At 48.4% G+C, this 25,567-nt stretch overlaps 1 protein-coding gene across 1 annotated transcript in view; it reads right to left on the minus strand.

Moving 5' to 3' along the window:
* Nucleotides 1–1,599: 1,599 nt before the first annotated feature.
* The window catches only part of LOC311226704 (zinc finger protein RFP-like), a gene marked incomplete at both ends in the record, with an annotated part of 31,083 nt that continues 7,115 nt past the window's right edge, over nucleotides 1,600–25,567 (minus strand). The window contains 3 exons of the mRNA XM_084312116.1: nucleotides 1,600–2,048; nucleotides 3,057–3,208; nucleotides 10,596–10,654. Coding sequence (XP_084168242.1) covers nucleotides 1,600–2,048; nucleotides 3,057–3,208; nucleotides 10,596–10,654 — 660 coding nt within the window. The remainder of the gene's footprint in view (nucleotides 2,049–3,056; nucleotides 3,209–10,595; nucleotides 10,655–25,567) is intronic.

Consider the following 25,567-nt stretch of genomic DNA (forward strand, 5'->3'; position numbering starts at 1 on the left):
CCCTTGTTGACGCAGTCCTTGCCGTCCTGGCTCAGGGCAGGTTCGACGAACATCCTCTGTCAAAGATGACGTCGTAGTCAAGAGTGTTTAAAACATGTTATAATCAAAGCACGTTCAACAGTGTAGCATTAAGCTAACGGCCGCCCTCGGCCGATAGCAGCAAGCTAACGTTTCCTAGCCTAGCCTAGGTAGGCCACAACTAGCACGCAAGCTAACGTTTCCTAGCCTAGTGATCACAACAGGCTAGCGCCGCAGCTAACAGCTGATTGGCTAACAGTAGGCCACCACTAGCACGTAAGCTAAGCAGCTATCACCTGAACTTGTACACAATGATATAACAATCACTCAGACAGGCCGCCGTTCTGAAACCCTCCTCACTGTTTAAGAGAGAAGAGAAACGAAATGTTAACACAGTTTTACAACGGTGATTTTACCAACACCCGGCGGGGCCAGCACAATTCCCATGGGCTGTAGCTGACTTGAACACAGATCTTCCACTAACGAACATCCATGCCCATATTTCCTCGTGAGGGAATACTCTCATTTGTATATGAAAGACGGGGCCTCACGGTGACAGAGAAACATCCACTCATCCAGAAAACACAGGGATCACCAGTGTTACTGGTCATGGCCCACTACTTAACTATAATGGGCTTCAGACCAAGGTCCTCTGCCATTGCCTAAGAGGCTTGAACAAAGGACCCTTAATCTGGGGCCGGTGTTCGTAAACATTGTCAGCTAGCCCCCATAGCACTAACAGACAAGTGGAGCTCGCAAGCAAAACATCACTCACCAACCTGGAACCCACCGCTCCTCACAACAGCGGCGCGTCCTAGAGTCCAGCTGCCGCTGAAAGGTTTTACCGCAACCAGCCACAGCAAGGAACTGCAGTTGGGAGGCATGCAGCGGCGTGCTCCCAATACGAAAACCGGTGGAGGATTTTTAGAATGATCATCATCTTCCAGACACTCCAGTACGAAGACAATATCGCCGTATTTTCTCGAATATAGTGAGAGAGAAAATAAAGATATGATGTCAACGTATCTCTTGTTTTCCAACTCTTCTCCTACTATCACATTCACGTCAAGTGGGGATCTACCGAGGCACTTCCTTGTGGTGAAAGCGAGAAAGGAGGAGAGCAGGTGACCACACAACTGCTTATGTAGGTGAGCTGATAGAGGTGTGGTCAGACAAATATTGGGATATAAAGGTACATTGTGGTCTTTATTCAGTGCGCGTGCACGTGTGCGAGGACAGTGCTAGAGTGATGCCGAGCGGATCCACTATGAAACAGAACTGTTTTATGTATTGTGTTGTGTGGACCCCAGGAAGACTAGCTGGGAGCCATGGCACCAGCTAATGGGGATCCTTAATAAAAACATAAAAACAGCAGTAAAAAAATAAATAAAAAGACAGGCATAAAATGAGTTCAAGTTCTTTACTTGTCAAATACACAACGCATGTAATGACATTTTTGTATTTCGAGCTCAGACTCAACAGTGCACAACAATGAAAACAAGAATGATAACAATAAGTAGTAGCAGTAATTTTAAATATAAAATGAGATAAGATGAAATAGTAAATTATTTGCAAAATAAATTAATGCAATGCGAACACTCCCAGACATACATAGAATGACAGGATGCTCTGATCAAAGTCCAGGAACACTCCCACTTTCTCCAGCCCCTCCGTAGCCACGGGGACGGCCACTTTATCGTGCAGGGCCTCCACTTTCCCCCTCTCGCCGCCCAGGCACCAGGAGTGTGGGTTGAAGCCCAGACGACAGCTGTCCTTCTGGCCCTTTCTCCCGATCTCATCCTCACACAGACCCACCCGCCAGCGGCCTTTACCCAAAGAGCCCTCCACCTCCCAGTACCATCGGCCGCCCCCCAGGGCACGGGAGGCCAGCACCTGGGGGAAGGCGCTGAATCGAGCCCCGTGCTCCGGGTAGGCCTGCTGGACCTCACTGTAGACCGCTCTCCTGTTGTCCTCAGACAGCACCAGCTTGGGGTGGGCCGTGTCTGCGTCCAAGGAGGGGATGGTCCCATCTGTAAAAAATAAAATAAATAATTTAAAAAAATACATAAACAGTTTGTGGGAAAACAGATGCCTAGAGATTAGAGAATGCTTTTAGTTCCAACTAGAAATTACCAAACAGCAAGTATATAGAGTTATTTGGTATAACATTAATCCATAAAGGAATATCTCAATAAAGGAATATCTCATCTTATATATAAATGATTCGCTGATATCGTTTTTTTTCTCTTTCCCGGATCACTCTCTGTAAATAAAATTAAAATCACAGATATCAGCCAATACTGATATGGTCACCGATATATCATGCATCCCTAATTCATACCAGTTGATGATCCCTAATTTAAACGATCTCATTCATCCCCAATTCATCCCTAATTCACCTCAGTCCTCTGTGATTTATTCAGTTTGGCCCTTTAAAAAAAACAACACTGTCCTAATAAATTTTTTTGTCCACTTTTTCTCCCCATTTTCTATTTTTCTCCCATCCCAATTTCGTGTTTCCAATTCTTCCCTCCCCTGTCTTGAACGTTGCTAGACTATGCTTCCCACTGGTCGGCTGTAGTGAGGATAGAAGCCTTGCATCACGTGTCCCCTCCGGTACACGAGGAGGCAGCCGGTCACATCTTTTCACCGCAGCAGCTCGAACTCTCAGTGGCGAGGAGTAACACGTGGGAGGCTCACGCTGCCCCCGATACCTCCTGTTTCCGCCACACCGGCGTCACCCAACCGACCTGTAGGAGTCGCTGTCCACAACGTCCAATCCCCACCCACCGGCTTTCCCACCCTCTAACACTGCCAATTGTGTTAGTAGCAACGCAGAGAGCTGGGCTCGATACCAGCATATCCTGCGTTAGTGGCGAGCGCCTTGCCCACTGCGCCACTCAGCCGCCTCCTAATACATTTTTTAATAGAGTTCACTCGACAAGTGATACAAATGTGAGCGTTTTAAAATATAATACTGTTGTACCACAGTGCAGTATGCCCTCATCAGGCGTTCATTTGAAAACCAGGCCACTCACACAGCAGTTTGTAGGGGTCTCTCTCCGGTAGAGAGATGACCACCGTGTCCAGCCGCTTCTCAGTCCACTCCTTCAGGCAGGTCAGTCGGGCACGGTCCACGTCCTTGGGAGCCTCCAGCTCCTCAACAGAGCTGCCCATGATGTCACCAACCCTAGGAGGAGGGAGTAGAGGCCAGAAGACTCATATGAACGACCTCTCCCGTAAGGAGTACAACGCACCACCACAGCTACAGTAATATGCCCGTCCGTCTGTATCAAAATTAAATCAAATTTATTTGTAAGGCCCGACAACACACGTTAATGTCCCCATGGGCCGGGCCAACCTTTAGGTTGACTGCAATTACCATTTTAGTAACTGTGGTTCACAAAGCTAATATTGTGGCGAAAGAATGTCCGTTGATCACCAAAGATATGTGCAATACTGGAGGATTAGGGGCCTGTGTGGTTTCAAAAAGCAGCAGAATGCAAGAGCTTAGATGAAGTGAGTATTCGTAAAGGCCGTCTCCTGAAGCTAGATTAGAAGGCACTTAGAAGGCACCACTTTCAACCATTTAAATGTTTCATATTATAAATCGATTTCTATTTTACAGTTTAAAATGAGTTATGATTTTTAGAACCCTAGCTTAACCTAACCCTATTTGCTACTAACCAATAATGTTCAGTAAGAGTCCTTTCTCAGCGCAATCCATGCTGTTCCTCATACTAGCCACAGTCCAATGCAGAATTGACAGAGGTTGCTGACATTTACGTCACAGAGTGCACACAAAGTACATTTCAACAAGCCTCATTCGGTTTGCACAGGCAGGAGCGTGACCCCATCGACTTTGTATTGGTTCGTAGCCAACTATCTGGAGCTAGCACAAGGACAAGCATGGAGTGTACTAAGAAAGTATTCTACCGATCAACATCATCCATTGGTTAGTAAGAAACGGGGCTAGCGTTCCAAAACTCACAACCATCCCTTTAAGCTCTTAAGCCCTAGCCATATTTTCAGAAAATGTGCCTAAAAGTACATACCCAAGTAAATGGAAGATTGCTCCACTTCTACAAGGTCCATTTGTATGTTATTGGTATCTAGGGACATCTATGGACCTCAGGGAATGTATTCACAATAGGGGTGTAAAGGTACGCGTATCCGTACCGAACCGTTCAGTACGGCTGTGTACCGAACGAATACAACGGTATGTTAACCACTAACAACCGCCCACCGGGGGCTGTTTTTTTCACAATCTAATATAATTATTTTTTTATTTTTTATTTAACAAATCAATTATTAATTTCAATATAGAATATTCGTTGACAGCCCTACAAGTACAATTAGTTACTGCACACTACATCACCCCTGAGTGGAACATGGAAAGCCAAACTTTCCCCCACTGTACCGAACCGTGACTTCAAAACCGAGGTACGTATCGAACCGGGGTTTTTGTGTACCGTTACACACCTAATTCACAATGTCAGAAATATTGTGTCTATGAATCGGGCCAAATCTCCTCTTTCCAATGGCAATTCAATCTGGATTTAGTACCACCCGGCGCCCGTTACAGGGCAGCAAATTCTGAATGAAATCTACTGTAAGTAGAGTTACTTTTTTATAATGTAAATAGCTCCGCCATTTTCCCCTAGACGTTCACAGAAAGGTCAAGAAACAAACTATGTTCTATTTTATGGCAATAACGTTCAGGTTTGTTCGAACCGTGAGATATAATCACAAATATATAAAATATTTATATTTTTCGCAAATAATATTTTCAGCAGCTGACGTGAGCTAGGTAGTACTACAATGCTTTCATGACGCGTTATTTCCTGTCATAATCACAGCACGGGCCTACTTCACTCCCCCTCCTTTTCCCCTCACGTCCTCCACACGCTCCTCTTCATCCCCCTCTCTATCCACTGCGCACTCCTCATCATCCTCTCTTTCTTCAGTCACCCCTTCCTTCACCCTCAAGTTTTTCACATCACTATGGCATCACAACGGACGTGAACGGACGTGTTTTGTGAGGCTCTGTGTCTTCCAAACTTCCTTGGCTGTTTTCTTTTACGTTATTTTTTTTTAAACATTTTAGCCATTGATCTTAACTGATCATTGTGACTTTATTGCTTTTATCGTTTTACTGGTTTTATGTGACTCCGACTTGTCGTGATCGAAACTAGCGGGGCTTGTTGTGGTTGTCATAGCTACAGCTAAACACTACCGGCTCTTGCTAGCCTAGCTAGGCTTGCCTTTAGCCTGGTGGCTAGGATAGCTATTGGACCGTCGTGTACACTGTTGTATACGGTGAGATTCAGAATGAAAAGCTATTTTACAAGATGTCAACACTCACCACAGTGGAAACCGAGTTATCCAGTCTCAGGCGCGGTCTCCGTACTATTGAGTGCCTCCTGGACGACATCATCCAGCAAAAGGCTCTGCTCGTCTCCCGGTTGGATCTCCTGGAAAACCCTTCTTCTACTGCGCTTCCTCTTCCATGGTCACGTGTAGTAAAGCAGGGTAAAGGGAGGAGGGTATCGCTCCCCCTGTTCTCTCCAGTCGTGGATGATGACCCGTTTCTGCTATACAACCAGTATGCTCCACTTGAAGGGCTAACAGAGCTAGCTTCCACAGGCGCGTCGACTGTCTGTCCGGCTTTTTTGGAGCAGCCTGCAGTGGATTTCTCTGGAGCGAACTTCTCCAGCTCGGTGAGGAAGAGACGGTTTTCCCTGACGTCCCCTGTGTCCATCGGGAAGCGCCGTCGGCGCTGCTCTCCTCCTGTTGTCTTCCACTCTGGGATCTCTCCTGCCGGCCTTCAACGTTCCTCTCATCAACACAACACACCTCTGGACACTGTGGCCAGCGATAATGACATCACCGGTGATGATTCGCGGCCGTCTTCCTGCCCAGGTGAACCGCATACAACTACTGCTCCAGACACCGCCCTGGTGGCTGGTGTAGCTAACAGTCAGGCTCTTCTTCACCCCAAACTCTCTGTTTACACGGGGGCTGCAGGAATGGCCAACCTGAAATTCTGATCATTGGCGACTCCATTGTCAGATCTGTTGAACTTCCAGGTGCTGTCACTTTCTGTCTCCCAGGCAGTAAGGTTTCTGATATTACAGAATTGATTCCAGTGCTAACTGACCTCCATCCCTCAGCTCACACACTGATTATCCATGTTGGTACTAATAATGTCATGCGTGGTCAATCTGTTGATCTCCGTGACCAGCTGGATTCTCTTGCAATGACGATACAGAGCCTGGGTAGAACCTGTGTGTTCTCTGGTCCTATCCCAGCTCCCTCAAAAAGTTCAGAACATTTTAGTCGTATTTTTTGCCTCCACGAATGGCTAAAATCATTTTGTACTGCAACAGCACATGGATTTATTAGTAACTTTGATTACTTTTGGACCAGAAATGACCTCTATAAACTGGATGGCCTGCATCCCAGTCTAAAGGGCATTCAACAGCTTACACGGAATTATATCCAGTACATTGCTTTTAACTCAGATTGATATACACCTCAGCATGACCCTGCACTAGAATCTTCTCCTGGTCATTTTGAGGAGCATCCTATTATGGGTCCTGCTGATCACTCCTTCTCCAACACGTCTGTTATTATGTTGTCTGCTTTTACTCTGTCTGATCTCCCTCTACCACCTATTACTTTTAATATAGAAGTCATGATTTCTGATAGGGTTCATGATCATTACCCAACACATTGGCATACTGTAAATCACTCTAACTTAATATCGGTCACTTTACAGTCTTCTATTTCTTTATCACGTGAGTCAGATTCCACACCACTTTCTCTAAATAATCCACATACCTTTAAAGAAAGGAAAGGGTTGGGATTGATTCACCTGAACATTAGAAGTCTCCTTCAGCACCAGAAGTTGGACCATCTTAGAATACTGGTAGCACAGGCTGATCCAGATATATTGGTCATATCTGAGTCCTGGTTGAATTGAATTGAATTGAAAAGTGTATTAACAGATTGCAGAATGGGTACAGTACAGTACAGCTCAATACATACAATTGTTAAGAGGATGCAGACCTGAGAAAGACTTTCGTCTTGTTTCCATCAGGGTCCTCCATTTTCAATTCATCATATGACACACACAACATACAGATAGACAGTACTGCTACATCTATACATTTATGACATACCAGATTTTCAAATACAGTACTGTTTGTGATACAAAAAGGGTCTAAAAAAGAGAGTATACATTTGAGGGGGAAGAAACTGTACATTGAAGGAGGTTGGGTAGGTGGGATGGGGAAACTGTACATTGGAGGAGGTTGGGTGGGTGGGGGGGCATGTGGTAAACATGTTTATCTTTTAATTTAGTTTTGAATGACCAATTGAAGCTCTGACATACCTGCGGTGCAGCGAGGGCGAGGGGTCCAGACGCGGACAGCCGTGTTGCGTTCCGCTAAAAAAAAACTCTTGACTTGACTTGAAAGGGCAGCGTCTTGTACGAGGTATTGCACCGCCACTCGGGACAATAATACGGACCGGTCGTGGAGTCACTCCACATGTCTCCAATACAGCGCTTGCAGAAACGATGCTTGCACTTCAACGTGATCGGGTCCCAATATGCATAACTACACAAAGGACACGCCGCAGGGGTGTCCAAAGATGCCCCCATTTTGTTTACATCTGTTCAGTGTTTTGGTTAGACCCAAATCACGTGACCCAAATCAGCCAATGGAAGCGAGGGGCCTCAGCCCGCCGGACCTCAGCCATTGGGTGGGATGGTCACGTGACCCAAATCACGTGACCCAAATCAGCCAATGGAAGCGAGCGTCCTCAGCCCGCCGGACCTCAGCCATTGGGTGGGACGGTCACGTGACCCAAATCACGTGACCCAAATCAGCCAATGGAAGCGAGGGCCCTCAGCCCGCCGGTCCCTCAGCCCGCCGGTCCCTCAGCCCGCCGCTACTGTGGTGGTTCTTTGGTTCTGCAGCTGGATACTATTGAATCACAAGACACCTAACTGGGATTTGAAGCTCCGCCATTTAAAATGGAGAACATGTTCAAATGTAATAGAGGCCTCGCATGGAATGTTTGTGTAGTTCTCCTTCCAACATGGCCGTCTGGGTGGAACAAGAGGTCTCACTCTTAAAGCTGTAAAGAGACAGTTCAGCGTACTGCTGCTCAACACTGAGTCAAGAGGTCTCACTCTTAACACTTTGCATGCCACGCCCGAGATTTCTCGGGTTTACCCCCCGCGGGTTGAATGCCCATCACGAGAATATTCGTTTTATTCGTTTTTTTTAAAATTAGTGATCTGAAATCATATTGCATCAAGCGAGTCTACCGTTGGAGATCCAGTCACCCCAGGCGCTCAGATGTGAAAAAAAAGCGCCCCCTATCGTCTCCCAGATGGTAAATCACCCTTTTGGATTGGACTCAATGAAAATGAATGGGAAAAAAAAACCTGCACTCCACATTTTACTTCTCACTCATGTAACCGGGGTCTACCAGCTTCACTCTGGAGCCTCGGAGCCGCGGGGAATATGTGTTTTACTGTATACACGATGGATCAATCAAATGAGCGATTTTTATTATATCATTAAAACAACACGGTACTGTGGTTATATCATTAAAACAACACAGTACTGTGATATTATATCATTAAAACAACTGACGGTACTGTATAACTGTTGTTATTAGATATAATTAAAACAACTATCAATTAAAACAGCTTGGTGGAAGTCAAGTGGCCTCAGACTTATTTTCAGAGAGGATGTGATTTAGAAATGGAATGTGTATGTATAACATTGGTGTTAAGAGGTTAAGAAATTACTGGATTAAAGTTGCTTCAAACATCTCCAACGTGCAGCAGCACAATATGCGATGGATAACGCTACTGTGGCTGTTTTGAGCAACGTTATTTAGTGTTTAGGCTATTTATCATAATATAAGACAACCTGAGCTGGCCCCTTTAAGGGAACACGCCAACATTATGGGTGCTTACCGTCTTCTTCATCATGAATCTGTCCAAGGAAGCATACTAGGACCGCTACTCTTCCTAATTTATGCAAATGACATGTCGTCAGCCTGTGACTGCAACTTGTTCCTGTTTGCGGACGACTCAGCCCTGCTGGTCTCTGACAAGAACAAGTTGCAGGTTGAAAAAACCCTCAGCTCGGAACTAGGCAAAATCTGCATATGGCTCGCTGATAACAAACTATCATTACACATGGGCAAAACAGAGTCCATTCTCTTTGGTTCAAATAACAAACTCAGCAAGACCGATGGCTTCTCAGTTACAGTGGGTGACAATATTGTCACAAGGAAAGACGAAATTACCTACCTGGGTTCCATCCTAGAGGCAAATCTTTCCTGTGACAAAATGGCATCCAATGTAATAAAAAAAGTCAACCAACGAACTAGATTCTTGTACCGGATCTCCTCTCTGGTAAACAAGAATACCCTGAAGACTCTGGCAGGAGCACTCATTCAAGGGTACTATGACTATGCGTGCACCTCATTGTACCAAAGCACCTCAAAGGCGTGTCGTATATTTCTAAATGAAAACATGAACATAGCCAACTGAAATGTACAAGGTAATGATTAGAAAGACAAAATGCTGATTGATAGAAGGGCCATTTAGATATCCCCATGTGAGTTATTTTTGTGACCCTAGGCTTGAGAGGGAGATCACCCCGCACTCAGCCAAATGGAGGACAATCTGGAGGGCAAAAGACTGTTTATGATGTTAATGCACATTCCACTGGTTGGTTAGCAGCTGTGGTTTAGGCCACCTCCAACTGACAAGAGAGGAAATCATTATCGTGGAAAACAGGAACCAAACTCAGAATAACCGTTGAGATCAAAAAAGGTCATATTTACCCTAAGGAAGGAATTTCAGGTTACAACACGGCAGCTGCTGACGAAGACCCAGAGGTCAGAAAGGTGACACAGACTATTTGGAAATCTCCCCTTACACAGTAGAAGGCCACCAGGTACACATTAACTCTAATAGTTAGACTAGACGGTTTTTAGACCTCAAGGATATAGAGAAAACTAATAAAGTTACATGTAGGCATAACTCTTAGAACAATTAGAATAACTTAGTCACAATAAAGAATAGAAACTCTTAAATACTAGAAGGTAAAACTATACAAATATTGGTCACATTATTTAATCAGTAAATAAAGTGTTCTATTAAAGGACGGATATATAGGGTTTGTTGTCTGGGCTGTCTGAAAGTAGTCTGGTTCTTATCTACACTAGGTAAACATTTTTGTCACAAGCATGATGATGTATTTCTCAGTGAAACGGATCCCCTCATCAAGTAAAGTGTCAGCAGATTCAAACTGTGAAAACCGTTGTCACCAGACCCAAACGGTTGTGTCAGCAGAAGAAATTGTGTAACGTGTTGTCACCAGACCCGCAGACAAGTTCCTGCTGGAATATGGCCAAATAAGGAAAGCGTATGGACGTGAATAGGCAGGCAGGGACGCTCTCTCTCTCTCTCTCCCCCTCTCTCTCTCTCTCTCTCTTCCTCTGATAAAAAGGGCTGATGGCAACACGAAGGAGACACGACTCACACCAGAAGGGACCTGGGGAAGCGCTGACACAGACCCGGAGACACACAGGGGACGGACCCCTGAGAGGCGAGCCACACAGAACTCGAGAGCCGAGCCTGAGACTCGCCAAGCCGGCTACTGAAGAGCCGATGACACAGAGAGCCATTTGAGACCAGATGACCGAGCCGAGGTTCATAGCAGACTCCGCCGATACGAAAAACGAGCGCTCTCTGCTGAGCACCGATACTCACGGAGACCAGGTTGCCTTGACAACCAGACCAGCAAACCACTAAGAGAGGACTCGTTGTTGCCATGGACAACCTGAGACAGCGAACAGCACCGAGAGACGATTAGATTGAATGAAAGAGACAATTAGATTGAACCAAAGAGACGATGTACTTGTTGATTCCTAAGCTGTGGTATTAATAAACACCGCAGTTGATTTTGACCACGTTGTCCGTCTCCCCTCACTTGAACCGAACATCTGAGAACTACCTAACCAATGCAGGAGAAGGGTGATAATAGAAAACTATACGATCATTTAGATAGAGATGAATGAAGCCAAGAAAGATACTTCAATTGGTCCGTGACCCGTGCTGCATTCGACCAGAACCGGTTGACAACGACGGCGGCCACTTCTCAAGGACACAGAGGGGTTCTCTCCCCCTCATCGATGCTCTCTACGACTGAGGACTGAGGATCGTCACCATTTCGACCGTGACCAGTGGGGATAGGTAAGTAGTATTAATGGCGATTAAGATTGGTAATGGTCGAAGCAGTCTCGCATTTTGGGGTTGCTATTGTATTAGGTAGAAATGAGATGGATCAGGTTATGTTGGTGTTGGAGGAGTACCGGGGTCCAGGGTTCAAAACCTGGCTCTGGTCTCAGCCACACACCGGCACTGCACTTAGGAAGCGTAGGGGTTAGGGGATGTTCAGTTAGGATGCCTATAGTTGGTACAAGGCCAAGTGAGGAGAGGAAATAGATGTCTGTATTTAGTTATATCAGTTTAGGGGATAGGCTAGGGATTAGGTAAGATATTTGAGGGGACCGGCGTAGGAGCAGTAGAATGGAGATTAGTCACAGATAGCGGGAAGTGGGACTGTGCGTGACGTAGTGGTTCATTAAAGGGTAAAGAGGAGTAGTCAGATCTTAAAGAGTAGAATAAGAGAACCGTGGTGAAGTACAGGGGTAGCCTGGTTCCGCGAAGAGAGACAGAGAACAGGGAGATGAGAAGAGGTTAGGGTTCGGGCTAGGATGCTGTAGAAACCACACTTAGAATCGGTGCGACGGAGTAATGGACTTTGGAAGACGTTCCATAAGCGAATTACCACTTCTAGTCCGACGTCATTTAGGCTCAGATTGGCTAAGGTCGATATCTGAAGAACATCAGCCGCGTGGAGGAATGAGGGAATGTAGAGGAAATCAAGCCGACAAGGGGCTCTACGGGTAGCGGGGACACGGTCGAACACACGATTTGGCCATATAACACTCCGATACAAGCCAACAAGGGGCGCTATTAAAACTCTTCACGGGCTACTATACATGAATGGAGTGGGGTTTCTCAGGGGTATAGCAACGCGGACTCAGTAGATATATGAAGCACTTTGGAAGTAGATACTGCACAGGTGATTAGAACATAGGAGAATATTGTGTGAAAGAAGCGAGGGAATGCGTTTGGAAGGAATGTGTACAAATGAATGGTATGCTTATGAATGGGACATTATTTTGCTAAGTATATGTGTTTGAATGGATGAATGTTAGGAGCTCTGAGTGAATGCCAAGGTATTTTTTTTGTATTATTATAAACACTGGTGGCCAAGGCGGCAGCAGGAGAAACCGCACCCCTGTCCGGAAGGAGAGAGACGTTTGTTTAGCTGCCAGTGTTAGCTGGCGCGACGGGACTAGCGTGTGGTCGCTGTTGTGAAGGGCCAGATTAAACCGAATATATATATTTATTATATATATTTAATTGTATTTGTATATTCTCTAATATTCCCTGATATCCCTTGTATATTCCTTGTACAATATGCATTGAATATCCATTCTGGCCTACTGAACATCCCATAATAGTCTCCATTCTACTATTGGTCGAGACCTTGGTGCCAGGCTGCCATACCCCTCAGACCCAGTTCAAACGTACCGCTCCACATGTACGAACAAGTCCTAGTTCCGCGTAGGAATCTGGCTACCGCACCACTAATTTTGTTCATAGTGCGTATATATACTGCGCTACTAAAGTAGGACTTCCTTTTCAGTCCAGTTTCTTACCCTCCAATAGAGTCACAGACGTAAAGCCTCCCCGCGACGCCACGTGTGGGAGTAAGGCCAAGTTCGCCTACCATCGGTATTGAGACATCGTGTATATTAATATTTGAATAGTCATATTTGGCACTATATCGTCGAGTTGGACGTAGTCTATTAAGCTAATAATAGTCTGTTAATATATAGTGCTTCGTGCGGTGAGAATACTACCGTAGTCAGTACCCCATCGTTTCGGGCAGAGAACTGGCTGCTTACCCAGGGTGGTTGACCCTACGTGAAGCTGCACCCGAGGAGCCCCAGAGCCGACGAGCGAGTGGACCTGTATACCGGATTATTCTACCGACGACAGCCCGCCTTCCCAGGCACGGATTATGCTTTGTACACATTGATTATTCCATGGATAAAGACCCCCGACACTGCCGTGTGTTGGAACCCCCCCCCCTGGAGAGGACGCAAGGTGAGGAGACGCTCTGCAAGACGAGGTCGCTTCACGTCTCTCCTCCGTGGACCGGATGACGCCGGCCCACAAAGAGTCCACCTGCTTTCATCTGTGGTCCAAGGATCGCCGGCGCATTGAACGGCACTACAGTGGGTTCACCTGGGATACCCTTGGCCGGATGAGGCAGTCGGATTCTACCCCCCCCCCCCTTCCTACTCCTGTCGGCTTACAAGCGACCGGATTAACCCCCTCTAGTGTATCCAGTATATAATCATTAAAGTATCATTGCTGTTATTCCTTAAACTATTCCAGGTCGTATATGTACCACCTGCGCCTTCAGAGATTGGACATTCTCTATTGATATACCGACGAATACTCTTGCCATAAAAGTGCATACTATTTCCATTCATAAATGTGATTGATTTGATTAAGTGCTTGCTCTACACACCATCGCTGTGTAGAAATAAAGACCTATTTCTAATTCGTACATTTGTGTTGGATCCGTTTCATCTACGTGACAGTGTTCATCATAATATATTTATGCCGTGTACTGGGTGGCCGAATATTAAGTACAAAGGTAGTGGTAGTAAGTATCATATCTAGTAATACAGTCAGGGAATTGTACCCCTCAGTTACAATTGGTCCTTCGAGCCGGAGGGTAATTAGTGTAATATTAATATAGTGTTATTAATATTGAAATGGCCTATGATGAACACTCCACGAAACGATCCTCCTAACCAACGCCCGCAGCGCGAACGACGGCTCCCTCAGTACTTAGAGGCCTACGCTGTCAGTCAACAACCTAGTCTTCTACTAACAGTAAACGCGGTAAAACTAGAAAGTAAAAGTATGTCTAACCCCAACGCCCAGACTACCCCGACCATAGAGGCCCCTACGGGCTCTAATGTAACTGACCAAGTTCACGGTGGGGACCAGTGGGAACCAGACATGACTTCACACCCCGCCAGTACTGAAGAAGTAGTCCCCGATGAGTCCCGGGAGGAATACAACGCTACCGAGAGAGAACTCGGCACGGAAGAAGACGGGGAGAGCACCGTGGAGATAGAGCTCCAAGGCTCCGCAAGGAGTACCCCGAGGGAAAGCTCCCCTATACAACCGCCTTCTCCCAGCGAGGCAGAGAGGACCCTACAGCAGGCCTTCCTCATCAGCCTGAACGCCGCTGCTGAACGCGACCGACTGCAGATCCAGCAGCGAAGCGAACACGAGCAGATACGTCTAGAAATAAGACGCATTCAGATGGAAGAGAATGTGGCCCGAGAACGAGCCGGTGCTCAACGGGACGCAGCGCGCGACAGACAGCAGTCGCAACTAATAGAACAGCTGATCAGACGGACAACACCCTCTCCCTCCGCCAGAGGCTCCAGGAACTCGTCTAGACACACCTCCAGGGCGGCATCCCCTAGCCGAGTAAACAACCCTGAACTTGACCAACAGACGAGGTCTATACCCCCCACAGACCACCTCCCCCCACCGGTCCAAGCGAGACCTAGCAACCGGGAAGGAGCAGCATATCCTGTGGAGAGGCTAAACTAGAGACTACAAGCACTGGATGACCTAACTGAAGACGACCAGGAAGAGGAGGAGAACCACGCCCGAAGACAGCACAGTACTCTACCGGACCAGGAGGTCCGGTACAGCCCAGGCTATACTCCCGCGGAGCTGCGCTACAGACCCCCGACTCTATACACGGGTGAGCACGACGCACGACCCGCACCGAGGAACAGCACCTGGACAAGCGGGCCATGGTACACTGCCGGTACCAGCCCATACCAAGGAGCGGGAGGAGACTCGCCTAGGAGGCCTCTCCCCCAACGCTCGCCGATGTATCCACAGTCAGCGTCATACATTGGCACGCCTATGGTACCCGACTTCACCCAAGAGAACCGGGCCCAGTATACAGAACTCCGCATGTGTCTGGAGACCATGTTGGTGGATGTATTGGATGAACGCCACAAATACGCCATCCTACTGAAGCACTTAAAGGTGCCCCGCGCACATAATATAGTGCTCGCCTACGCGACTTCCACCACCCCATACACCGCAGCGCTGGTAGCATTGGACCAGAGGTATGGGCGCATATGGGATTACGTGATCCAGGAGATCCGACACATCGACCGCTTACCCCCAGCAATAGACAATCGAGCACTGGACGACCTGTCCATCAGAGTGCAGTCCCTGGTAGGGATGTTGGGAGCGCAAAGAGAGAAGGGGAGGCATGAACTTTACGCCAACTCAAATGTGGAAAGGATTCTGGAGAAGCTGCCGCCCGCTCGTCAGGAGCGCTTTAGGCGGCAGAGGGACCACAGAGACCCGAATGGCCCCGAACCGAACCTCCTCGATCTAGCAGACTTCCTGGCGAGAGAAGTCAGCAGCCTACGGCTAGATACATTCGGACGGAGCACCCCTGGCTCCAGAGAAGGAACCAGACGACTAAATGATGGAAGAAGATTGGTGACTGTGATGCACCAATCGGAGTCAGTACCGAGCAGCAGGAGCCACAGTACCCCCTCCAGAACGGAGAAGTGGAAGATAGTGTGCCCCTACTGTGAGAAAGAACACTGGCTAGCGCAATGTGACTCCTTCCCCAAGCTGAACGCGGAGGAAGCCAGTCAATGGATAAAGTCCAACAAGCGCTGCTTTCGCTGTGCGCGCTCACACATGGCAGCCGAATGCCGCTTAAAGAAAAGGTGCACCAAGTGCGATGGAGCCCATCTGGACATACTTCACGACAGTAACAGACGGCGCCCTTCACCCGCACCATCCAGCCGCAAAGCGAGCGTCATGTACATCGATCCCGCCAGCAGCAGTGGAGCCCGAGTACTCCTAAAAGTAGTGCGTGTGACACTAAGCTACCAGAATAAAGTCCTGGACACTTACGCCGTCCTCGATGACGGGTCAGAGAAGACCCTGCTGCTCGCCTCCGCTGCGGCCCAGCTAGGGCTGCGGGGAAGCGAAACCCAAATGACAATTCGGACAATAAGACGAGATTTGAAGACGATAAAGGGCGAGAATGTCTCATTCTCTATCGCAGCAAGCGGCCAGCCTGAGCGACGGTACCAGATTGCAGACGCTTTCACCAGCCAAGAAATAGGACTGTCGCGGTACACATACCCCGTCGCCAAGCTGATGGAGAAATATGCACATCTGCGCAAGTTACCGATCCCGCTCATAGACAATGCTATGCCGACCCTGTTGATAGGCTCCGACCATGCAGACCTCATTGTCCCGATAGACCGGGTTCATACCGGACCCCGAGGCTGTCCTGCAGCAGTCGAGACCCGTTTGGGATGGACTCTCCAAGGCCCGCTCGCCAAATCTCTCAACCGAAGTACAGCCACTAGATGTCTCCACTCCCGAGTCACAGAGGGAGAAACCGCACTCCTGCAACACGTAGAGCGGCTATGGACCTTGGAACAAATGCCCTTTAAGAACGGAAAGAAAGACATTCGCTCTAAAGATGACATTTACGCCATTCACCTCCTCGAGACAGGGACCAAGAGAGTCCCGGTCAACGGCGTGTTGAGATACGCCACGCCACTCCTGCGGCGAGAAGGAATGCCTACTTTCCACGCCAAGACAGCCGCCACAGAACGGTACCTGCTGAACACGGAGCGGCGCTTAGCCAAGAACCCCGCCCAAGAGAGTGTATACCGCGCTGAGATTGAGAAGCTCATCACAGCGGGACACGTCACAAAGATGGACATTAAAGAGGCTGACCAGACCACTGAATCGTGGTACGTGCCTCACCACAAGGTCCATCACAACGGTAAAGACCGCATAGTATTTAACTGCAGCTACCAGATCGGATCCCAAAATCTGAATAAAGAGTTACTGCCCGGTCCCACACTCGGCCCCTCCCTACTCGGCGTTCTACTCCGCTTCCGCCAGGAAAAGGTGGCCATCAGCGGGGACATTAAAGGAATGTTCCTGCAGGTGAGATTAGTAGAGGCGGACAAGCCCCTGTTACGGTTCCTATGGAGAGAGAAGCCAGGAGATGAGCACCCAGCCATCTACCAATGGGAAGTCCTCCCCTTCGGAACGACGTGCAGCCCCTGCTGTGCTACATTTGCACTACAGAAACATGTAGCAGAGGACCCAGCAGCGGACGAAGAGGTCCGACACAGCGTAAAGAACAGCTTCTACGTAGACAACTGTCTACAAAGCCTTTCAACCCAAGAAGAAGCCGAGGCTCTCCTGATTAAACTCCGCGCCTCATTGATCAAAGGCGGCTTTGATCTCAGGCAGTGGGCCAGCAGCGATCCGCAAGTACTGCGCAGCCTCTCCTCCGAGGACAAGGCAGCCAGCAGCGAGACCTGGATGGCCACAATCCCGGGAGAAGCCCAGGAGATGACCCTGTGATTGGTGTGGCGATTCAAAACAGATTCGCTTCACTACAGACACAAGCCCCTGACTACGGAGCAGGGAAGGCCGGCGGCGGCGCCGACCACCAGACGGAGTGTGTACACAACACTCGCCCGACAATATGACCCGCTAGGATGTATTCTACCGTACACCACCAGGGCAAAAATGATTGTACGAGTATTGTGGGACAAGGACCAGGGCTGGGACGACCCCATTCCCGCACACCTTGCATCCACCTGGAGAGAGTGGGAGATGGAGCTCCACTCACTCCCAGGCGTTAATATGCGCCGAAGCTACTTCCCACCCACGGTGAGGCCAGAGACATGTAAAATGGACTTACACGTCTTCAGTGACGCCTCAGAGGTCGCATACGGATCAGTAGCCTACTTGCGGGCCCAAGACCAGGGGGGAGAGATCTACACAGCATTTGTCCTCGCCCGCTCGAGAATAGCCCCACGCAAGCAACAATCTATCCCACGTCTAGAGCTCTGCGCAGCCCTAGCCGGAGCGCACCTAGCCACGCTCATCCAACGTGAGCTCACCATACCGGTGTCTAGAACAATCCTGTGGTCAGATTCCACGACGGTACTCGCCTGGATCAAATCGGACTCATGCAAGTACAAAGTCTTCGTGGGAGTCAGAGTCACCGAGATTCAAGACTTAACCGAAGAGTTAACCGGAGAAACAGAGTGGCGCTACGTTGATACAAAACAGAACCCAGCTGACGTCATCACCCGGGGGATGCCCCTGGATGACCTCACCCGTCGCAATGTCTACAGTGACGGCCCCGCATTCCTAAGACTCCCGGAAGGACAGTGGCCCATGCCTATCCCGAGGGAAGCAAGTCCAGAGGAGGTGGAAAATAAGAAGTCTGTGTTCTGTGGATTGAGCACCGTAGCCTCCACCGACCCTAACATAGACGATTGCACGTCCATAGAGAGTGCACAACAAAGAACATTCCTGCGGTACCACCCGGAGTGCAAGTCCCCCGCTGATATGTCAGCAGCTAACTACGAGGAAGCAGAATTGCTTCTACTGCAGCGAGCCCAGAGAGACTCGTTCCCCGATGAATTGGCCTGTCTACAGGGAGGAAAGCCCGTCCCATCCGACAGCAGATTAATTCATCTGGCCCCCGAGAGCGACGCTCATACCCTCATCAGAGTGGGTGGTCGCCTACGCAGAGCCCCCAATCTACCGGATGACATTAAATACCCGATCGTATTGAACAGCCGACACAAGGTCACAGAGCTGATTATAAAGAAATACGATGAGGATGTACATCCGCAGAAAGAGTCTTCGCGGAAATCAGACGTCGTTACTGGATCCTACAAGGAAGAGAGGCGGTACGACGCTTCCAGCGAACATGTCTAGACTGCCGCAAGTGGCGCGCGCAGCCCAGCATACCAAGGATGGCTGACCTTCCTCCATGTCGCCTCCGAATCGGTGACAAGCCATTCCACTCAACGGGTATGGACTGCTTTGGCCCGCTGCACATAAAGAAAGGAAGAGGAACCGAGAAGCGGTGGGGTATTGTATTCAAATGCATGACCACCAGAGCGATACACATCGAGCTTCTCCCGACCATGAGCACAGACTCATTCCTTATGGCCTTCCGTAGATTCACATCACGGAAAGGAAGACCGTCTACCCTATTGTCCGATCATGGGACAAACTTCAAAGGCGGCGAAAGAGAGCTGAGAGAGAGCTTCCAAGCTATGGGCCCAGAACTTAAGACCCACCTCGCTCCAGCACAGGTTGATTTCCAATTCAACCCCCCAAACGCACCCCACTTCGGTGGCACTTGGGAACGAGAAGTGCGCTCCATAAAGACAGCCCTGTACGCAGTACTTGGGGCCCAGACTGTGGCGGAAGAAGTCCTAATGACAGTCCTCACGGAGATTGAGGGAGTACTTAACTCGAAGCCCCTCGGATATGTCTCCAGTGATGTGGCGGATATCGACCCAGTTACCCCCAACACACTCCTGATGGGGCGGCTAGATCCTGCATTACCCCAGACAATGTACCGGCCTGAAGAAGCGAACGGCCGACGAATGTGGAGGTACAGCCAAGTATTAGCCGACAAGTTTTGGAACAGTTTCCTACTGCACTACCTACCGTCTCTACAGACCCGCCAGAAGTGGGTAAAGGAGAGAGACAATTTGACAGAAGGAACAGTCGTCATGATTATTGATCAATCACTGCCCAGAGCTATGTGGCCGGCCGGCAGCGTAAGCAAAGTGATCACCGGTGCCGACGGCAAGGTCCGAGCAGCTGAAGTGCTCGTCCAGGGTCGCACTTACACCCGTCCCGTGGCGAGGCTCATAGAACTGCCTCGACTCCCAGACACAATCGATGATGACCATGACCCTACAACCCTATGACTTTGTGAAGTTGACTGACCCCTACAGCAAACCCTTATGTGTAAATAGACAACGCGATTAATCTGTCTCTGTTTAACTGATTAGGTCTGGGACCAATCAGGGGGTGGCTGTTGTGAAGGGCCAGATTAAACCGAATATATATATTTATTATATATATATATTTAATTGTATTTGTATATTCTCTAATATTCCCTGATATCCCTTGTATATTCCTTGTACAATATGCATTGAATATCCATTCTGGCCTACTGAACATCCCATAATAGTCTCCATTCTACTATTGGTCGAGACCTTGGTGCCAGGCTGCCATACCCCTCAGACCCAGTTCAAACGTACCGCTCCACATGTACGAACAAGTCCTAGTTCCGCGTAGGAATCTGGCTACCGCACCACTAATGGGACTATTTGTTCATAGTGCGTATATATACTGCGCTACTAAAGTAGGACTTCCTTTTCAGTCCAGTTTCTTACCCTCCAATAGAGTCACAGACGTAAAGCCTCCCCGCGACGCCACGTGTGGGAGTAAGGCCAAGTTCGTCTACCATCGGTATTGAGACATCGTGTATATTAATATTTGAATAGTCATATTTGGCACTATATCGTCGAGTTGGACGTAGTCTATTAAGCTAATAATAGTCTGTTAATATATAGTGCTTCGTGCGGTGAGAATACTACCGTAGTCAGTACCCCATCGTTTCGGGCAGAGAACTGGCTGCTTACCCAGGGTGGTTGACCCTACGTGAAGCTGCACCCGAGGAGCCCCAGAGCCGACGAGCGAGTGGACCTGTATATTCTACCGACGACAGCCCGCCTTCCCAGGCACGGATTATGCTTTGTACACATTGATTATTCCATGGATAAAGACCCCCGACACTGCCGTGTGTTGGAACCCCCCCCCCTGGAGAGGACGCAAGGTGAGGAGACGCTCTGCAAGACGAGGTCGCTTCACGTCTCTCCTCCGTGGACCGGATGACGCCGGCCCACAAAGAGTCCACCTGCTTTCATCTGTGGTCCAAGGATCGCCGGCACATTGAACGGCACTACAGTGGGTTCACCTGGGATACCCTTGGCCGGATGAGGCAGTCGGATTCTACCCCCCCCCCCTTCCTACTCCTGTCGGCTTACAAGCGACCGGATTAACCCCCTCTAGTGTATCCAGTATATAATCATTAAAGTATCATTGCTGTTATTCCTTAAACTATTCCAGGTCGTATATGTACCACCTGCGCCTTCAGAGATTGGACATTCTCTATTGATATACCGACGAATACTCTTGCCATAAAAGTGCATACTATTTCCATTCATAAATGTGATTGATTTGATTAAGTGCTTGCTCTACACACCATCGCTGTGTAGAAATAAAGACCTATTTCTAATTCGTACATTTGTGTTGGATCCGTTTCATCTACGTGACAGTGTTCATCATAATATATTTATGCCGTGTACTGGGTGGCCGAATATTAAGTACAAAGGTAGTGGTAGTAAGTATCATATCTAGTAATACAGTCAGGGAATTGTACCCCTCAGTTACAGTCGCTGTGTTGCGTTGTCGAGTGAATTGAATGAATGGCAAGTGTGATGGAACCTAGATGATGTGTAGTGTGCGTTGGAATTTTTCAAAACGGTGGTGTGGAAGTCTAAAAGTAATGTAGTAACGATCAAAGAAAACGGGGATTTTGGAGCTGATGACGTCGCTGGGAGCGTCGGAGCTTGGGGTGCGTTTAATATACTGTGTATTTCAGTCAGGCGGGGCCAATCGGGCGAGCGTACTGGGATAAAGATAAGGATATATGTTCTGTGAACGGGGGCTAGATAGGGTTAAGGTTGTTAGGAGGTATAGCAGGGGTTGTGTAAACGTTGCGATGTGTTGTGCCGCTCGGATCAACAGGAGAGGGGGCCGTTTGGGATGAGTGATGTTGGGTGCTAGGCTAAGCTGGTGCTAGCGGTACTGAGCTAACGAAGCTAAGATGCTAAGCTACCTGTGCTAACAATATAGCATGATTGAACTCTCGGAGGATCTCGCGTGTTGCTACTCTTTGCTGGCGCGGGATCTTAGAGGGGCGGAGGACAGGGACTTCCGGTGTAGAGGATTCTGGGAATTGTTGTTTTGTGGAACGTCGAGGTGGAACGTCGAGTTCGCGTCTTGGTATGGTTACGTAATGACGCGCTTGCGGGGGAGGCGTGGGCGCCTCCTACAGGAAGTGGTGAGTGCTGTGGTGCGTTGGTGATGGACGAGGCGTTCCAGCGGAGGGCGCTGTTGCCTCTTTTATAGTTTCACCTTTACAGGTGGAACGAGGTGCAGTAAACAATAGAGAACAGTTGTGATTATTATAGGTTTTGAAGCGCGGCAATCTGTGGGAATTTGTGAGTTCTTTTTATCGGTTTTTTCTGTTGTTGATGATGGGTGTGTTTACTGGTTTGATTATAGGTCTGTATTTGTTATGGGCCAGGGGTAATGGCGCTGGTGGGATAGTATGGGATAGATGTGTGAGTTTGTTTGTGACTTTGGTTGCGTGAAACCCCCCCCCCCCTTTTTTCCTCTGTCTCTTCCTCCCTCGTTCACACTCTCCCCTTCCTCCTTCCCTCCCTCCCTCCCTGTCCCTCCCTCCCTCCCTCCCTCTCTCTCTCCCTCCCTCCCTCCCTCCCTCTCTCCCTCCTTCCCTCCCTCCCTCCCTCCCTCCTCCACCCCCGCCCCCCTCCGCTCCATCCCTGTCTCCCAGCTTAACTTTGTGAGATGACGGGTGCACAAAGGGAGTTTTGTTTAGGATAGATTGCCTGATTGATTGATTGATTGAACATTTTTATTAACAGATTGTAGAATGGGTACAATACGGTACAGCTCAGTACACACAATTGTTAGGGGGATGCAGACCAGAGAAAGACTTTCGTCTTGTTTACATCAGGGTCCCCCATTTTCAATTCATCATGGGCGTGGAGTATTGGTTATATTAAAATTGGTTATATTGGTTATATTAGAATAATGTTACTTGCTAAAATAGGATTACATAAGGATGAATAGAATATTCATGGTCATTCTTTTGGTCTGATTAAAGTTAAGGTTGATTTAGACGGGTTTGGTAATAGTTAATGTTGCATTGTGTGCCCCCCCCCCCCCTTCCTCCCCTTATTCCCTGTATCCCTGTATCCCTCCCTCCTTTTTTCTTTTCCCTTCGCCCCCCCTCTGTCTCTCCTTGTATTTCTCCATCCCTAGATTGCGGCGTATGTTGTGGGTTGTGGGTTTGTAGGTTTGTTTGAACTGCGTTGTTATTGTGTATGTGAAGTAGATACCGGATGGGGGCTGGCCTGTCTGGGTGCAGGTGGTGGTAGGATGATTTGTGATATTCTTGGTGTGATAAGGCTTGGGGTGTTTCCGTTCAGGTTCGAAACTGAAGGGAGGACGCTTTGGGCTGTGAGTTGACGGTTCTTTGTGTATTCAGGGAACTGGGTGAATATTGCAGGTGGCATAGTGTGAGTGTCCATGAATTTATTAACGTGGCCAGCTGTACTATGTGTCGGTCAGGGTTTTAGTGATCTAAGTTGCTAAAAGTTTATTGTTTTCCCTGATTGGTGGTTGGTAGCAGTAGCAACACTAATTAATTTTTATTAAGTGTTGTGGGGGGTAATGGATGTTGTATGAGGAGTGTGAATGAAAGCGAAGGTTGTATGAGGAGTGTGAAGCAAAAGCGAATAATACATTTAGTCGATACGCTAATCGGGCATTTTAAAGTAAGAAATAAGATTAGGATAAACAGATTCATCAAGCAAAGAGAGGTTAGAATCAGATGAAGGACCAGGTTTACAAAGGATTATTAGACAATGGATAGGAAGGGGACTAATGATTATATTTCCCAGAAAATCAGGTGGAGAGAGCACACAGGGGATTGGAAACCTCCAGTGTTCCTGTTGAAGGAACGGACAAAAAACAAGATAAGCTGTATCGTTATTTTTTCAAACAAATCACACTGTGTCTCTCTAAATATTTTAGTATAGTGTTGCCCGACATTTCCAATGCATAACGAAGAGTGGAGATAATAGGGAAATGCCACTGTATTAAGTCTGGATGTTTTTGCTTTCTTTCTGTACAGGTGCTCGGCCGGACAGGAGCTCTAACGACTTCCGTAACCATCTAGGGAAAACGGCTGTAATGAGCCTTGGTATAAGTATGAATGATAAGCCAGTTATCAATCCTTGTCTGCACAGTACAATTTTGACAGTGTGAGTGTTTTAACTCAAGTAAGTGGAAATAGTGAAAGACAGAGGAACTTGTTTTTTCAAACGGTGTTACAGGAGTGTTTGAAAGAGTGAAGTGAATGACAGTAACATAGGAAGTTCACCTTAGTGGAACATTAATAGGAATAACTGAAGCGATAGATGCAATAATAATAGAATAACAACAACGACAATATGGAAAAGGGCTTTAGTGATCAGGCCATTGGGGGGGAGAAGGCCGAGAGCCTCTGCAGACATTTCCCAGATAGACTTTACCAGTGATGATCTGATTGATTGGGACTTCTCTCATGTGACCAGTACGACAGAAGGACTTGAAATGTTGACTTTGGTTCCAATACAGGGGAGTGAACCAGTGACAACGGTGTTACTCCAACCAGAACCGATTCAAGCTGGAGTGTCCATTGCAGGCGACTGCGGTTTAACCAAGGGGCAGAAAAAGAGACTGAGGTTACAGCAGTCCCACGAAGTCCACTCTGGCCGGATGGCTGGAACTGAGACCGACAGCAGGTATGGAATACACGAACAGTTTCTACAGCCCACCCGTTTCCCATGTCCACCCTGCCCTCAGCACCAAAGCCAAGATGAGAGGCGGAGCCCAGCGATGGGACGTCAAACCGCCAGTGCTGAGATGGGGGAAGAGGCAGCATACTATAGACAACAGAGAGCGTTTGTGACAGCGTTCGAACAACACGAGGCAGTTCATCGGGATCTGATGAAGACACAGCTGGAGATCGGTCAAGCCGCACACGAGACTCAGAGATTGGAACGAGAACTGGCAAGAAAGGCTGCGCTGCTAGAAGCGACAGCTGTTGAGATCATGCTTCGGGCGTCTGACCTAGGCCGCTGTGATCAAAGAATGCCCTGTGCTCTGTTGCCCGGACAGGGAACTGGGCCGCGACAGGGTGAACGGAACCGCAGGAGGGGTGAGTTTCCAGGCCCCTCCCAACAAGAGAAGGCCCGAGGAGAGGCAGCAGAAAAGGACAGGTATGCCCCTCTCTCCTCCAGGCAACAGGACATGCGACCAGAGGACAGGAGAGGGGTGGACCTGGCGAGGACTGTGGGATGCCAGCAGAGAGACTGTGGGAGTCGTGGTAAACTGGAACCCCTGGGATGGCCGGCGTCGGCTGTGTGCTGGGATTGTGGGGAGGTTGGCCATTTCGCTCGGTCATGTGACAAAGGGTGGAGGGCTCAGCAAAAGTCCGATAGAAGCGAGAGTCCATCAGAAAACAGAGTTGCTGGAAATGTGGAGAGTTGGGACATTTTCAGAGGAGGTGTCTGCATAGGTCATCGGTTA

Source organism: Notolepis coatsorum (assembly GCF_963971535.1).
Source record: "Notolepis coatsorum genome assembly, chromosome: 4".
Taxonomy (NCBI): Eukaryota; Metazoa; Chordata; class Actinopteri; order Aulopiformes; family Paralepididae; genus Notolepis; species Notolepis coatsorum.